Raw genomic sequence first — 14896 nt, forward strand, 5'->3', positions numbered from 1 at the left:
AGCATCGGGGGACCCGCCGGTGGGGGCCTGAGAGCTGCGCGGGGCGAGGAGCCGCTCAACCCCCGCCAAGGGTAATTGGCTTGTTTACCGTCTTCCTGACCCCAAAAAAGACAATGAAATTGTGCACGAAACCAATAGATTTTAGCCACATGCCTGCAGAGAGAGAGGCGATGTAAATAAAATACAGATGGGGCTCGTGCGGCGCGGACGGGGGATGGATTCGGAGCTGCCCCCGGCCCTGTGTGCAGCTCGTGGTGACGCTCAGGGTCACTTTTTGGGGACCAATTCCCCCCCAGGGCGGGGACATGGGGGTACCTGGACATGGGGATACCCAGAGCATCCCCGGGACGGCTCGTCCCGCATCCCTCGGAGCCCCTGCTCATCCTCCCGCTTTAACGCACCACCTCTATTTATTCTGCTCCTGTAACTGTAAAATTGATTTCCTTGCAACAAGACACTCGTCTTTCACTACTGAACGCACCCAAATGCTCCAACATAAGACACTGGCAATTTTTAATTAGTTTCCTTTCTACCTCTTGCCTCCCCGAGCAGGCATGTGGAACCAGAACAGGGGAGCCCAAAAAGGAGCAGGATCCAGAGGTGACAAAAGCACTTTTTAGTCTTGATATGATTATTAATAACACACAGCGTTTGCCTAACGAGGCAGGGGCGCGGGAGGGCGGGGGGGGAGGGCTTGGCGCATCCTTTAGCTGCGGGGCTGCAGAAACAGCTTTAACCACCGAAATCTTGAAATATTCTCTCTGAGCGGCTCCTCGCCGCCCGGCCCCCTCCCCGCATCGCCCCCCTGCACCCAAACCCACCCGGGACGCCGTGACGGCGGCTGAGCTGCCGGTCCGGAACCGGACCCCCCGAGCATCCCTGGGGATGGGGGGTCCCCAGGGCAAGGTCCGGGGGGTGTTTTGGGCTGCAGGGAACGAGGGGAGCACCCGTGACCCCTCCAGCGGTGCGGGGAACACCCGTGAGCGCACGAGCGCACGGACGCGTGCGCGCCCCCCAGAAAAAGTTACCGGGGGGAAAAGGGGAGGGCGGGGGAAAAAAAAAAAAAAAAAAAAAGGAGGAAAAAAAGGAAAAAAAAAAAAAAAGACGAAGGAAAGTCCTGCGGTCTTTTGCCTTGTCAGTTCTCCGTCTGCTGTCACTCAGGCGCCGAATTCTCCTTCAAGTTGTCATAGCGAGGCTGGCGGGGATTATGCCGCGGCTCTGTCCAGAGCTGATTCATGTGGAACGCGTGCTTGACGAGCGGAACCGCCGGGGCGAGCGGGAGCCGCTGAGACCCCCGATTTTCCCACCTTCCTCAGACAATCTGGTATTGTTTGGCCGCAGCCTTAGTGATCCCTGCGCCCGGGCTGTGACTGACACAGCTTTGAGGCTCTAAGGCGTATTTTGAATTTCTAAAACCTCTCAGGAAGTCCCCGGGGTGCCTTCTGCCATTGTCTTGTTTCTCCTTTCGCCTTTTTCCCTTTCCACCCCAATCCCTCCTCCTCCCCTCCCCCCTTTTTTCTTCCCCTTCCTCCCCCTAATTCCAGGCCCTACAACTCCCAACACAACCTCTTTTTTTCCTTCCCCCCATGTTTATGCGCTGACTCTCTCTGGAGCTGCTCAGACAGTTCGCAAACATAATTTCAAAAAAAAAAAAAAAAGATAAAAATTAAATAAAGCTCTAAAAGTTCCCAAATCCTTGATCCACCGTGGAGAAGAAGGGCTTTGCTTGTTTGCTTTTAATCGGCTGACACAAACCCCGGGATGTGTTGAAAAATAATAATAGAAATAAATCTTTCACTTAATCTACGGCAGGTTTGCGTCCGTCCCGCGGCCCGTCCGTCCCCTGTCCGTCGTCCCCGTCCCCCGTTAAAGGACCGAACTGTCCCCAGCGGGGTCCGGGCTCTGCCGTCCCCACCGCCCGGCGCTGCCCCGTCCCCCCGCGGCCCCCGGGCTCCGCACCGTGTAACCGTTTCCCATTTCCAGTCTTAATCTTATAAGAATGAATTGAGAATGACCAGCGTAAATACACAGGTGCCACTGGGAGCAGAAACCACTCTTTAATCTCAGATATGAAAACAATTCCCTGCTCCGCTCGCTGGCAATCAGCAAGTGCTATCAGTGCCGCGCTCTCCCCGGGAACAGGAGAGCTTATAAATATGAATTAGCGCAGAGAAAATCTACTCTCTTACCTAAAGCTAAATGTTATCTGAGTCCCTTTCCAGCAGTGGCTGACATTTCCAGAGTGCTTTTAGTCACATCTGTGGGAAGACAACTCATTTCTTGTTTTTTTTAAAAAAAAAAAGGGAGAAAGGAGAGCAAGAGGAAGAGGAGGAGAGGGAGGAGGACGAGCGGCGGCACAGGAGATGCTGCCTTTGTGTAAAGAGGGAGATGCGGGATGGCTGAGCCTCCTCGGGCGAGGGGAGATGCCGGGTGGGCTCTGCCCGGCTCTGGTGTTCACCAGGTAAAGGACGCCGGTGCTCGCGGCCGGGGCGTCGAGCAGCTCCAAGTGCCAGCACCCGCCTGCCCTGGGGTGACCGTGCTGGGTTAACGGTTGGAGTCGATAATCTCGAGGGTCTTTTCCAAGCAAAATGGTCCTGTGAGCACCAAAAGCAGCAGGGTCTGGCCTGAGAGCAGGAGTCGGTGCCTGGGACAGAGCTGGGGGCGTCCCAGGGATGCCCCGAAAACAGGGAGGTTCAGCGCCCATGGGCCTCTGTGAGGGCTGGGGAAACTGAGGCACGGCCGGCTGCGTCTCTCCCAGTCTCTGGCTCCAGGTGCATGAGAGACCCCCAGATGCTGCCGCCGCACACCAAAGGCTCCCACACCTCCCGGGGAAGGACACGGCCCCACAGCGGGGGTACAAACCCCATCCCGGCTCCGGTCCCCGCTACCCGCACCCGTGTCTGTGAGGGAAGGAACTGCGGCCCAGCGAGTCTCTAATGGGATGCTTAAGCTTCTTTTAGGTTTTTAATGAGCGGTTCCTGGCTGGAATGCTAAACATCGCCAGGTAGACAGACCTGTCTCGCCGCGATGTGTTTCTGTGTCCTTGTCTGGCTGCAGTGAGCTCTGACCTCATTTGCTTCGTGCCATTCAATTAACAAGGCGAGCAGCGCTGGAGGTGGGGGCGGGATGCCGGGGGGAGTTTAACCGTATGTATTAATTTCCATTTTATGTTCCAAACAATTGAGCATCGCTTGGCGGCGGGAGGCAGCTGCTGGCCCCTCTCGTGGGTACCAGTCCCAGCTCTGCTTTGCTGGTGACCCCCAGCCCAGCGCTGGTGCCTCGGGGGGTCCAGGGGGACATCGGGGGTCCCCGCTCTGGCCTCGGTGTCCCATCATCTGCCCAGGGATGGATCCGCACCCCGCACAACCCCCTCGTGTACTTTGGTTAGTGCCCCTCCATCTCGTGCTTCATCCGGAACGTCGGTGGCTGCACGAGGCAGAAATGATCTGGGCAAGGGCAAGAGAGGGAGAGAAATGTTTCCCGGGATGTTAAAAAAAGCAACTTCAGGCGCCTAAATTTATGCTGCTCTGAAATGGATTTTATCCCAGCGTAATGAGAGAACAAAATAATTAATTCCTCTCCCGCAGACAAAGGCCGGAGGTTTTCCCGCAGCCCCTGGGCTGGCGGGCGGCCGGTTGGCGGGGCAGCTCCAGGTTGGCGGGGCAGCTCCAGGTTAGCGGGGCATCTCCAGGTTGGCGGGGCAGCTCCAGGTTGGCGGGGCAGCTCCAGGTTGGCGGGGCAGCTCCAGGACTGGGTCATTCCGCAGGTGGGCGCCGGGGCTGTCCCCCCGGGCAGGGCTCCCGCTGGGGACGGGGTGTCTGCGGGGGCAGGATCGCAGCCCCCTCGCCGAGAGACGTGTCTCCGCGTTTTGGAAGGCAAGGGGCTCCCCCCCACTCGTTTGGGGCTGGGGATGAACAGGGGGGTTTTGTTTGTTCTGGATGGAGTGATAAATATTAATTACGCAAACCAGCCTCTTCCAGCCCGCCCTTATCTCCACAACATACCAGGACGGGGAGAAACTGAGCCAATTTATTCACTTAGCGGGTCACTCCCTTCTAGAACAGCCCTTTCAAAAGAGAGTTGCAACCAGACTAGATCAAGCACGGCTGAGTTTGCCTCCCTCAGATATGGTAAAATATTCTAATAAATACTTGGGAAACCCATTACAAGAAGAACGTTTTGTACCGGTGAGACCTTCACAGTGCGGCCTTTCATGTGGGTCTCCCGTCCGAGCCGTGGCGGGGGGGCCGTGCAGTGTCCCCAGGGCCCCACTGGCATCGGCACCCATCGCTCTCACGTGGAAGGTCGCTGCTCTCCCCGTTTCCAATTTTTAATGGCAAAACATAAAAATCTGCTCCCGGTTCACAGCTCTGGGGGCAGTTGCGAAGGAGCCCCCGCATGGGTGGCCCCATGGCGAGGGCAGCCCCGGTTCTGGCTGCTGCTGGCGGGGCAGTGGGGTGTGATGCTGAAGGTTTCCTCCCCTAGTAAGTACAGGAGGAACCTCCTGCTCTGGTCCCTTTGCTGTGCGAAACACAAAACCTCGTGGGGACAGTGGGGACAGCCCCAGCCACGGGCCACCCACACCCCGGCCCTGTCCCCATGCCCATCCCATCCCCAATTCCACCCCAGCCCTGTCCCCATTCCCATCCCGTCCCCATTCCCATCCCAAATCCCATCCCAATCCCATCCCCATCCCAAATTCCACCCCAGTCTTGTCCCCATTCCCACCCCCAATTCCACCCCATTCCCATCCCAAATCCCACTCCAATCCCATCCTCATTCTCATCCCTATCCCAAATCCCACCCCAGTCTTGTCCCCATTCCCATCCCCAGTTCCACCCCATTCCCAACCCCAATCCCATCCCTATTCCCATTCCACCTCATTTCCACCTCAATCCCATCCCCGTTCCCATCCCATCGCTGGCCCCACCCTCCACCATTCCCACCCCATTCTCACCCCGTTCCCACCCTGTCCTCCACCCAAACCCAACTCCCATCCCCACCCAACTCCAATCTCAGCCCCGCCCGCCCCCATTTACCCCCCGCCCCCGCTTCCATCCGGTGGGCGACGGCGTCACCGTGCGGCAGCGCCCGGCAGCGCCCGGGGGCTCCGGGCACGGCGGGTGGGCGCTCCCGGGGGATGCTGGACTCTGGGTGCTCCCGGGGAGCAGGATCCGGCCCCGGGGGGGCTGCGGAGCCGTGGGTGCTGCCCGGCCGGGGGGCAGGACCCGTCCCTCGGTACCGGGGGGTGGCGGGCGCGGTGCAGTGGCGGCGTCGGGCCGGGGGGTGGCACGACCGAGCCGGCCGGGAACGCGGAGCCAGATGGTGATGCTGCCGGGGAGGGTCCCCGGGCACCGCCGCCCCGTCCCCGCATCCTACCTTCCTCCGTCCCTGCATCCCTGTGTTCCTGCATCACTCCATCCCTGAATCTGCGCATCCCTGCGTTCCTGTGTCCCTGAATCTGCACATCCCTCCATCCTCACATCCCTCCATCCTCACATCCCTCCATCCTCACATCCCTCCATCCTCACATCCCTCCATCCCTGCGTTCCAGCATCCCTGCATCCTCCCATTCCCGCATCGCTGTATCCCTGTGTCCTTGCATCTGTACGTTCCTCCATCCCTGCATCCCTCCATCCCCGCATTCCTGCATCCCTCCATCCCCGCATTCTTGCATCCCTCCATCCCCGGCTGGCACCACGGGCCCGGGGGGCTGCAGTCGGGCACAGCGGCAGCACCGGGGTGTGCGAGGGCTGAGCGGCCCCCGCACCCAGCACCCACCCTCCGCACAGCCACCCCGCTCCGGGGATGAGGCAGCGCCGAGGGGGACACGGCTCCGCCGCGCAGCGACGCCGCAGCTAACGGTATGTGCCGGGTCCCCAGATCTGACCCGAATCATAACGGGGTTGCACAGGGCGAGGGACTGCGGGGGTGTGTGCTTGGTGTCAAGGTGCTTTGGGGGTGGCTGCAGGAATCAGGGTGCAAATACTTCAATGTGCTAGTCTAGGGCACAGCCTGGGCTCCGGGCTCTGAAAAGCCAAGGATGGGGATGGGGTGGGAAATGAGGGGAGTGTGGGGGCCTGGTGCGAAAATCTTGGGGGGAAACAAAACAAGTGGGGGATATTATCTCCAAAAAGGCAGCGTACGTGCGTGCTGGGAAGGAGATTTGTGGCTGTGACTTCATCTCGCTCGATAATCCCGAGCGCTGCTTTTTGCTGGGCCATCTGGTTGCTCGCACGTGTGGGCCAGCGAGGCGGGGGGGCCGTGCCGATGTTTGAGTCTCCTCTTCCCGGCAGCTGGCGGGACCCCGCCGCCCCCGGCCCACCATGCCCTCCTCCCAGACCGGCAGCGATTACTGGATCGATGGGTCCCGCCGCGAGATGGCCCTGGAGGATTTCTACGTCGTGGGCCCCGAGCTGGGACGGTACTGGCTGGCGGGGGGGGTCAGCAAGAGCTGGGGGGGGGACAGGAGCCCGCCTGGCATGGGAGTGTGTCCCAATCTGGGCAGGGACTGGCCTGCTGGGGAGAGAGAGGGATGCAGGAGGGATGCAGGAGGGATGCGGGGGGAATGGAGAGCTGCTGTGTCCCCATGGCTGTGGGGTGTGCGGTGCTTCAGAGGGGACCTGCCTTGGCAGTCACAGGATATTTGGTAAAGACTCTTATGACTTATTTATTAGAGGCACTACTGCAAGTCCTCACAGGCAGGGGACACCGGGGCTGGCTGGCCAGGCTGCACGTGCCCTTGCCGCTGGTCCAGGCTCTCTTGGCAAATCCCATTGTTCAACATTTTCCAGTTCATCTGTAAAGCAAATGCAATTATCTCCTGTGGCAGCCAGGGCTGGTTGCAGATATTTATTTGAGGCTCGGTTGCTGGGGCTGGTGGAGAGAGGGGCTGGGGTGTAGCGAACGCCGGCAGCAATCCAGCAGTAACTGGGGAGGTGTGAGGGGCCGCCGGCACCATGCCAGGGCACAGTGGCTGCGCCGTGGCCGAGCAGCAGCCCCAGCACCTCCTCACCGCCGAGCCGAGGGCGCTTAAACAGCCTGTTAGCAGCAGAATCAGGCTGCAAATTGTCCGTGCGGAAAGACCGCGCGTGAGGGTGACGGCAGGGCTGCCGCAGCCAGGGGAGGCACTCATGGCTTTTTCTCCCACTGGAAGTGTGTTCTCGCTGTGGTCACAGCAGCAGCAATGCCATTTTGGGTTCAAATTGGAGCCTTCTGCCCATTTTCCTGAGCTGGAGAAGAAGGTGATGGCCACCTCTCCCCTCTAAGCCTGAGCAATTTTTTTCCAAATTGCTTTTTTATTTGTAAATTAAATTGTCATAGGAAATGTTGAGCAAAAGGAGGGAAATGTTTTATAAATGTCTGAGGTCTGGAGTTGCTGGGTTCTGCCTCCCTGCAGCATCCCCAGCCCTGTGGTACCCGGCGCTGCCGTTGCCATGGGAACACAATTCCCAAGTTCAGCTGGATGAGTTGCAAAATCCGCTCTGGTTTTTAAAGCAAATCTCTTTCACAAGAGCACCCCAGGGAGTGCCAGCAGCTGAGGGGTGTTGGGCACGTGGGGCTGCAGCAAAGGGTCACGTGCGGCCGTGCTGGGGGTTGGTTCTGGGGGAGATTTTGGAGTGAAAGCCGGTGTCTGGCCTGGGGCTGAGCTCTTGGCATCGGCGTTTGCCGGGGCAGGGGCACAAGGATGCCGTGTGCCTCCAGGCAGAGCCTGTGCTCGATCCCAGAAGACAGTAAAGCCAAAGAGCACTAAAATGTGGTCGATGACTCGGGGGTGAGAATTAATCTACTCCAAAGAGCCAGGTGGGGATGATGGAATTGCAAACGAGCCCCATGGTGGCCTAAAGCGCTGGATTGGTTTCACCATCTGGGGGTTAGAAAATGTTATTAACTGGATTTAAAAATCCCTGGCAGCTGAGGGCACTGCTGGGGGTTTAATGGGAAGGGTCTCATGGCCTCGTGTGCCATAGCCTGGGGTGGGGACGGGGACCCTCACGTGTCCCCGCAGTCCCCGCCGAGATCGTCCTCGTGTCCACGAGCAGGGAGGAGGAGGCTCCGTCCTGTCGTCAAAGCTGCTTAAGGATTTAGACCCCCTGTAGGACTCAGTTTTAATTAAAATGCTTTATCCAGGAAAGCTGGGAATGATGCGGGGGGGATGCACACCAAGCCACCAGGGTCTGGTGTTGGTACGGGTCACAGTGGGGGGCACGGGATGAGTGGGACCCCCCTCCATCCCGGCCACATCCAGGCCACCTCACGCCTCTCTCCCCGGCAGGGGAGCCACCTCGGTGGTGTACAGCTGCCAGGAGAAGGGCACAGGCGCCCCGTACGCCGCCAAGATCCTGAAGAAGACGGTGAGTGTTGGGGGGGGGGGCTGAAGGGTGTGTGGGGGGCTCTGCTCTGCTCCCAAAGCACCTTGGCACCACTGGGGCACCGCGACGGGCATGGGGCTGTGGGACGGGCATCAGTCCGGGGGTCTCAGGTGCTGCAAAGTGCTGGCGTTTGAGCCGGGGGTGCAGCAGGACAGGGCTCTCTATGTGGGGGGGGGGCAGCAGAGGTGACGCCACCTCCATGCGGGCTCTGCTTTCCAGATTGACAAAAAGATTGTCAGGACGGAGATCGGGGTCCTGCTGCGGCTCTCGCACCCCAATATCGTGAGTACCACCCCCTGGGGAATGCATCTGCGCCCCATGTCCCCTCCCTGCGCCCCATGTCCCCTCGCCCTGGCGCGGTGACTCCCCGCTCGCTGCTGCACGAAACTCCTGGTCCTTGCAGCACCTTTGAGCTTCTCAGCCCCAACATGGAGGGCCAGGGCCCCCGACTGTCCCCCCCATCTCCTGGCCTAAGATTTCCATTTGGGAAGCAATTTCCATCGAGGAGATCAAATGAAATACCGCAGCAAATTGCCCATCTGTAATGAATCCTGCAAGGGGAGATAAAAGGGAAGGCCGGGGCCGTGCGTGCCGGGTCCCGGCGCGGCCGGTCGCCATTTCTCTTGCTCAGCGCTTGGGGGATAACGGCAGCTCAGCTGGAGCGATTTGCAACGCCCGGGAGCAGATCGAATCAGCGCCGGTGTCAGCAGAGCCGCGGCCGCCGTGTCGGCCCCTCCGCAATGGCAGGGGCTCCGCGCCCCCCGCCCCTCCACCTGCCCAAAAGGCTTATTAATAGCGGCTTAGTTCCAGCAGCAAATTGCAAAAGCATCTTGGGGACAACCTGACTTAAAGAAAATAACACAAAAAGACACCTGGCAGCTGCTGCGGCACAGGGGGATGGCGCTGTGGGATGCGACAGACCTGGCTCCAATTGAATTAATCGCTGGGACATCACCGGGACACCACCGGGACATCACCGGGACACGGCCAAGACACCACTGGGACATGGCCAGGATATCCCCTCACCACTGGCTGCTGCTGCCTGAGTTGCCGTTTTTTTGCGATATGGCCCCAAACCCCCAGGCATGGCTGTGTCCAGCACAGCCCACATCAATCCTTGGAGCAACAAGCCTTTGCTCTCTGGAGGAGCCCGGGGGGGTCTCCTGTCCGCCCGGCCATCATCCAAAACCTTGATGCAGAGAGGAAGCCAAGAGAAGCCCAAAACATCCAAAAAACAGGGACGATGGAGGCAAACGCGCTGGAGCCAGGGATCCTGGAGCCCCTGGGCCAGCACAGCCTGAGGATATCTCAGCATTTTGGGGCAATTTGGTGCTTCTGCCTTTTCCACAGAGACATTTCCCCCGTCCCAGGACATGGGGGCAGCAGCTGGGATGGGAATCAGCCCAGGAGGACGCTCAGCTGGTGTCAGCCACGGATACGGAGAGGCTTCTCTGATGCGTTATCAGAAATGCAACAGAAAATGCAATTTCTGTCCTTCTTTCCACCCCCTCTGCTCTCCACGGAGACGTGGAGGAGGAACCAGCTGGACAGTTTTAATATTTAAATCACCGAGTTTTCCATAGGGTTCTGCTCACTCCCAGGTTCAAGTGATTTTTGAAGCAGCGATGCTCTGTTTCATCACTTACGCCGGTGCCGTCTGCGCGCTCGCTATCGTTCAGCACCAACCTCGACAGCGGATGATAATAGGATTGTAAACTTTTGAAGTTAATAGGAAAATTATAGTGCTTCTGTGTATTATTATAATGCAATAAGCTGCCACATAGTGTCTCTCAGCCTGCGGGGTATCACGGCTTGTCACCCAGCCTGTGAAGGTAATGATTAAAGCCCCATGAAATTCGCAGTGTCACAAAAGTCTTAAGAAGCATGAAATTTTCTGTTTTCCATTAAAAAAAAATATATATATAAAATTGCATTTTGACGTATTTTTAAGAGAGACCTGTTAATTCCAGATTTGCTGCAGTGGCACGAAGGTCTTGCACAGACCATCTCACCTTGTGTGGGAGCTAAAAACCAAAAATCAGGAGAAAATTCATGTTTCTTTAGAGCCTCTTCTGCTGCAAAATGGTCCAAGGGACATTTCCAAAAGCACCTGTGGGGTCCCAGAGGTGGCTTTGTCCCCTCGGGGCTCTGTGCATCTCTCCTGCATCCCTGCAAATGCCGAGGTGCAGGGTCCATGCCGGGGGGATGAGGAGAGGGCTTTGCGGGGAGTCGCTCCCATGTGAAATTAAAAAGCTTTTGGTGAGCCAACGAGCTTGGAGACACGATCAAGGCGCCACGTGCCCATCTCTTCCCATTCCCAGCATTGTCTTTAATGCACGATTAAGCGAGCAGGGCTGTTGCAAAGAGTTAAAAAAAATCACATTTGAACAAATAAAAAGGCAAGGAGGGAAACATGCCGGCTGCCCCGATGCCCCTTGCACCCCGGCAGTTGCGTGACCCCCTCCGGCAAATCTGGCCCCCACATCCACATTCCTCCTGCCACCCTTGCAGATCAAGCTGAAGGAGATTTTTGAGACACCCACCGAGATTGCGCTGGTGCTGGAGCTGGTGACGGGAGGAGAGCTCTTCGACAGGTACATCCGAGCGCTGTCATGGTGGGGGAGGATGAGGATGGAGGGGGCTGATGCGCCCCATGGCTGGAGGGAGAAGGGTGAGGGGGTCTGGGGGGCAGGGGCTGCTGCACTGACCCCGTGTGCCTGCAGGATCGTGGAGAGGGGCTTCTACAGCGAGCGGGACGCGGCCCACGTTGTCAAGCAGATCCTGGAGGCCGTTTCGGTAACGTTGTCCTGGGAGAGGCACTGGGGGAGGCACTCATCCCAAATATCCCTGGGGGAGGCACTGGGGGCTGCACCCATCCCAAACATCCCTGGGAGAGGCACTGGGGGCTGCACCCATCCCAAATAACCCTGGGAGAGGCACCCAGAGCTGCTCCATCCCAAATATCCCTGGGGAGCAGCATTTTGTCCCCCTAAAGGCGTTGCTGGCGGAGGAGCCTCCTCTCCCCCGCATTTGGGGGGGATGAGGAGGGGGGAGGAAGGTCAGTGCCGCTCTGCACCCCAGCTTGGCTGGCGATGGGGTTTCTATGGCAACGGGAGGGTTTAAAAACAGACATTCAGAACGGCAAACATCCTTCCCGTCCCCCTGCAGCTGCACCCACAGCTCCGGTTCTGCGGGTGTTCGGTGCTTCCAAAGGGACAGTTGGGCCAGTTGGTCCCGTGGTTGTGCCGGTACCGGACCGGTGCCTCTCGAATTCTGCCCGAGGCCAACAGGGCCCCCCCAGCCCCTTCCCCTCCTCCCCCCATCCCGCTTTCTCTCTCTGTGAAGTATTTGCATGAAAACGGAGTCGTCCACCGCGACCTGAAGCCAGAGAACCTGCTCTACGCGGACCTGTCCCCTGACGCACCCCTGAAAATCGGTGGGTTTGCTGGGGACCCCGCCGGGAGGGGTTGTGGCACGAGGGCGGTCAATGGTGCCTCCCCCTGACGGCACCGCCGCTCTCCATGTTCCCCCCAAGGTGACTTCGGGCTCTCCAAGATCGTGGACGAGCAGGACACCATGAAAACCGTCTGCGGGACGCCAGGGTACTGTGGTGAGTGGGGGGGATCTGGGGGGGCCGCTCCCTGCCCGAAGCCGCGCACAGCTCAGCGCAGGGACGGCTGCACCGGGCTGGGGACACACTGCCACTGCCCAGGGGGTATTTCCTCCACCACGAGGTTCCCACCGCAGCCGTGCTGCCGGGAGCTTCCCACGTCCATGTGTTTGAACCCCAAACTCTGCTTCCAGCCCCCGAAATCCTCCATGGGGGCCCGTACGGCCCTGAAGTGGATCTGTGGTCCGTGGGCGTCATCACCTACATCTTGTGAGTAACGTTCCCTGGACCTGCACGTGGTGGAACTGGCTCAGCCCGCTGTGAACGCTGGCACACGCCGGCACAGCCATGCCGCAAGGCTGGGGGGGCAGCTCCTCTTTCCCCCCTCGCAGGCTCTGCGGCTTCGAGCCCTTTTTCGACCCGCGTGGGGACCAGTACATGTACAGCCGCATCCTCACCTGCGACTACGAGTTCGTGTCCCCGTGGTGGGACGAGGTTTCCCTCAACGCCAAGGACTTGGTGAGCGAGACAGCACCGGAGTGCGGGGCTGCCGAGCATGAACCTTCAGAGCAGCGCTTGAGAAGATGACAAAACTCAGGGCATTTAACAAATGAAGCCTTTTTGTGTGTCTGAAATTGGTTACAGGTCAGAAAATTGATCGTCCTGGACCCCCAGAAGAGACTGACCGTCTCCCAGGCTCTGGAGCATCCCTGGGTCACTGGGAAAGCTGCTAAATTTGCTCACATGGACAGCACGCAGAAGAAAATGCAGGAATTTAACGCCAGGCGGAAGCTGAAGGTAGGGAGAAACAGCCCCGTGAGCCCTGGTGTGGCTCATGTTCACGTCCCCTCGTGCAAACAGCTAGGACCACCAAGAGCTGCCATCGCTGGGTTCTAAGGATCCCCTTCCCCAAGCAGATAAATGTCCAGTGACATGTGGCAGCACATGGTGGCTCGGGGAGGGGTGAAGGACAATGGAGCAGCTCCTTGTGCAGCTGCATCCCTGGGGGGCATGATCTCCCCTTCCGCACGCCCCGGGGGCTTGGGAAGGGCATCGGAGGGGACACACACGGACTAACAACAGCTCCCCCGCTGTGCCTTTGTGACAGGCTGCCATGAAAGCCGTGGTGGCTTCCAGCCGCTTGGGCAACCACGGTCACCATGACTGCTCCCGCAGCGGGCGCAGCCAGGGGGGTCCCCAGAGTGCCGGCCTCCCCCAGGGGACAGGGACCGCTGGCCCCGAAGCCACCGCCACTGAGGAGCTTGAGGCTTTCCGGACCGACTGCCCCGCTGTGGCCGAGGTTCCTGTGAACGGCGCCGGCTGCAAGAGCTAAAGCACCCAGCGCAGCTGCCGGCTCACCGCGGCTGCGACAGCGACGTCTGCTGGGCCCCGGACGCTGGCAGTGGGGCTGGGGGGGACAGGAGCCCCCCGAGTGTGGGTGGGCACCAGGAGCCCGTGGTCTGTTGCGTGAAGCGTCCTCATCCAGTGTCCTGTTGCCGGTGCCGTTGTACCCGGTCGCATGAGTTTGTGTCTGTAGGGACCTGACGGAGGAAACGAGGCTGGTGACTCAGTCTTCCAACAAATTAACAAGTTTTGGCTGCTGTGGCTCGAAAAGATCTTGAGGCTTAAAAATGAGGAGCAAACAGCAGAAAAAGGATTTCTGACACCTTCCCTACAAAGGCAGTGAGTTGGCTTTGCAACAGAGTTCTGTAAGTTCCTGTAAATAGTCCTGAAGGGTTTGTTTGCTGAGGGAGTGTCTGGATCGTTGCTGGATCATCGCTGGATAATCACTGGATTGTCACTGGATTGTCACTGCCCACCGACCCCTGCAGCTGCTGGGACAGGAGTTTGCTGCTCCGTCAGACGGGGTTTGGAGGAGCCGCTGGACCCGGCTGCTTGATCCAATCCGGAGAAAACACATTAGCCAACGGTTCCTTTATTATCTCCGGATGGCAGATGATCTCAGCTTGATTCGTGCTTTGGTTCCGCTCCAGTTTCATTTGTCCCCACATTCGGTCTCGCTGTGGATGTGTGACAGTGGCAGAATTGTCACAGGCTGGGAGCGCTGGCTCGTCCGGCCGCCACAGTGACGTTCCAGGGTACGATTTATACGAGTTTTAATGAAGAACAATGCAACTTTCTACAGCATGTTGTGAGATTTTGTAACGTGTGACGGTGCTGTTGTTCCCCAAGGACAACAAGTTTATACATATTTTGTTTGTTTGTTTTTTTAAGACGGATGAAATCAGCTGACAAACTTCTTGAAAAGCGATTTTTTTTTTTAGGCAGTTATTTACCAAGCCGCAGCATAAGCATTTGCAGATTTTCATACAGAACAAGTAATCAGAGAGGAAAAGCCATATTGCGCGGGGGGATAACAGGAATCTCCACGGTCCCAGCGGTTTGCTGATCTGAGGCCACAACCGTGACCCGCGGCGCTCGCAGGTTGGGCCACACACGTCTAACTGCCTGTTTGGGCAAAAAACCTCATTTGGAAAAGAACACAATTTGGACACGTGGTTCATTTTTCCAGGCTGGGGACACAGAACCAAGTGGTTGTCAAAGGAGAGGCTGCAAACGAAAATGAACATTTTGCTGCAGCTGAAAGTGGTGATTCCGGACAGGCGGTGGGTGCGGGGGGGTCAGAGCTGCTGTCAGAGCAGCGGGAGGCGAACGTCACAGTGCGACTTTCACGGTTATTTGCAGCAGAAATCAGAAAGAGCACATGGAAGGGCTGATCTATTCTGCATGGAGCGCATTGAGCTTGTAAAGCCAAATAGAGAGCAGAGATCGGATGTTCTAGAGGGTTTTTTAATTGGAAAAATATTCAATCTCAAGCAGAAACACACCATTTTTTTTTCTTTTCTTTTTTTTTAAACTAATGACCATATCCTTGGTGGGGAAGCAGGTGAAC

General features: G+C 58.2%; 1 protein-coding gene across 1 annotated transcript; it reads left to right on the forward strand.

Moving 5' to 3' along the window:
* Positions 1–6326: 6326 nt before the first annotated feature.
* LOC135999170 (calcium/calmodulin-dependent protein kinase type IV-like) lies at positions 6327–13315 on the forward strand. The gene is made up of 11 exons (XM_065652704.1): positions 6327–6424; positions 8276–8354; positions 8592–8654; positions 10884–10966; positions 11096–11168; positions 11718–11808; positions 11908–11982; positions 12177–12252; positions 12375–12501; positions 12628–12780; positions 13091–13315. Exons 1-11 carry the CDS (start codon positions 6327–6329, stop codon positions 13313–13315), a joined length of 1143 nt encoding a protein of 380 aa, XP_065508776.1.
* The last annotated feature ends 1581 nt before the right edge of the window (positions 13316–14896 follow it).

This window comes from Caloenas nicobarica, chromosome 27, assembly GCF_036013445.1.
Source record: "Caloenas nicobarica isolate bCalNic1 chromosome 27, bCalNic1.hap1, whole genome shotgun sequence".
NCBI lineage: Eukaryota > Metazoa > Chordata > Aves > Columbiformes > Columbidae > Caloenas > Caloenas nicobarica.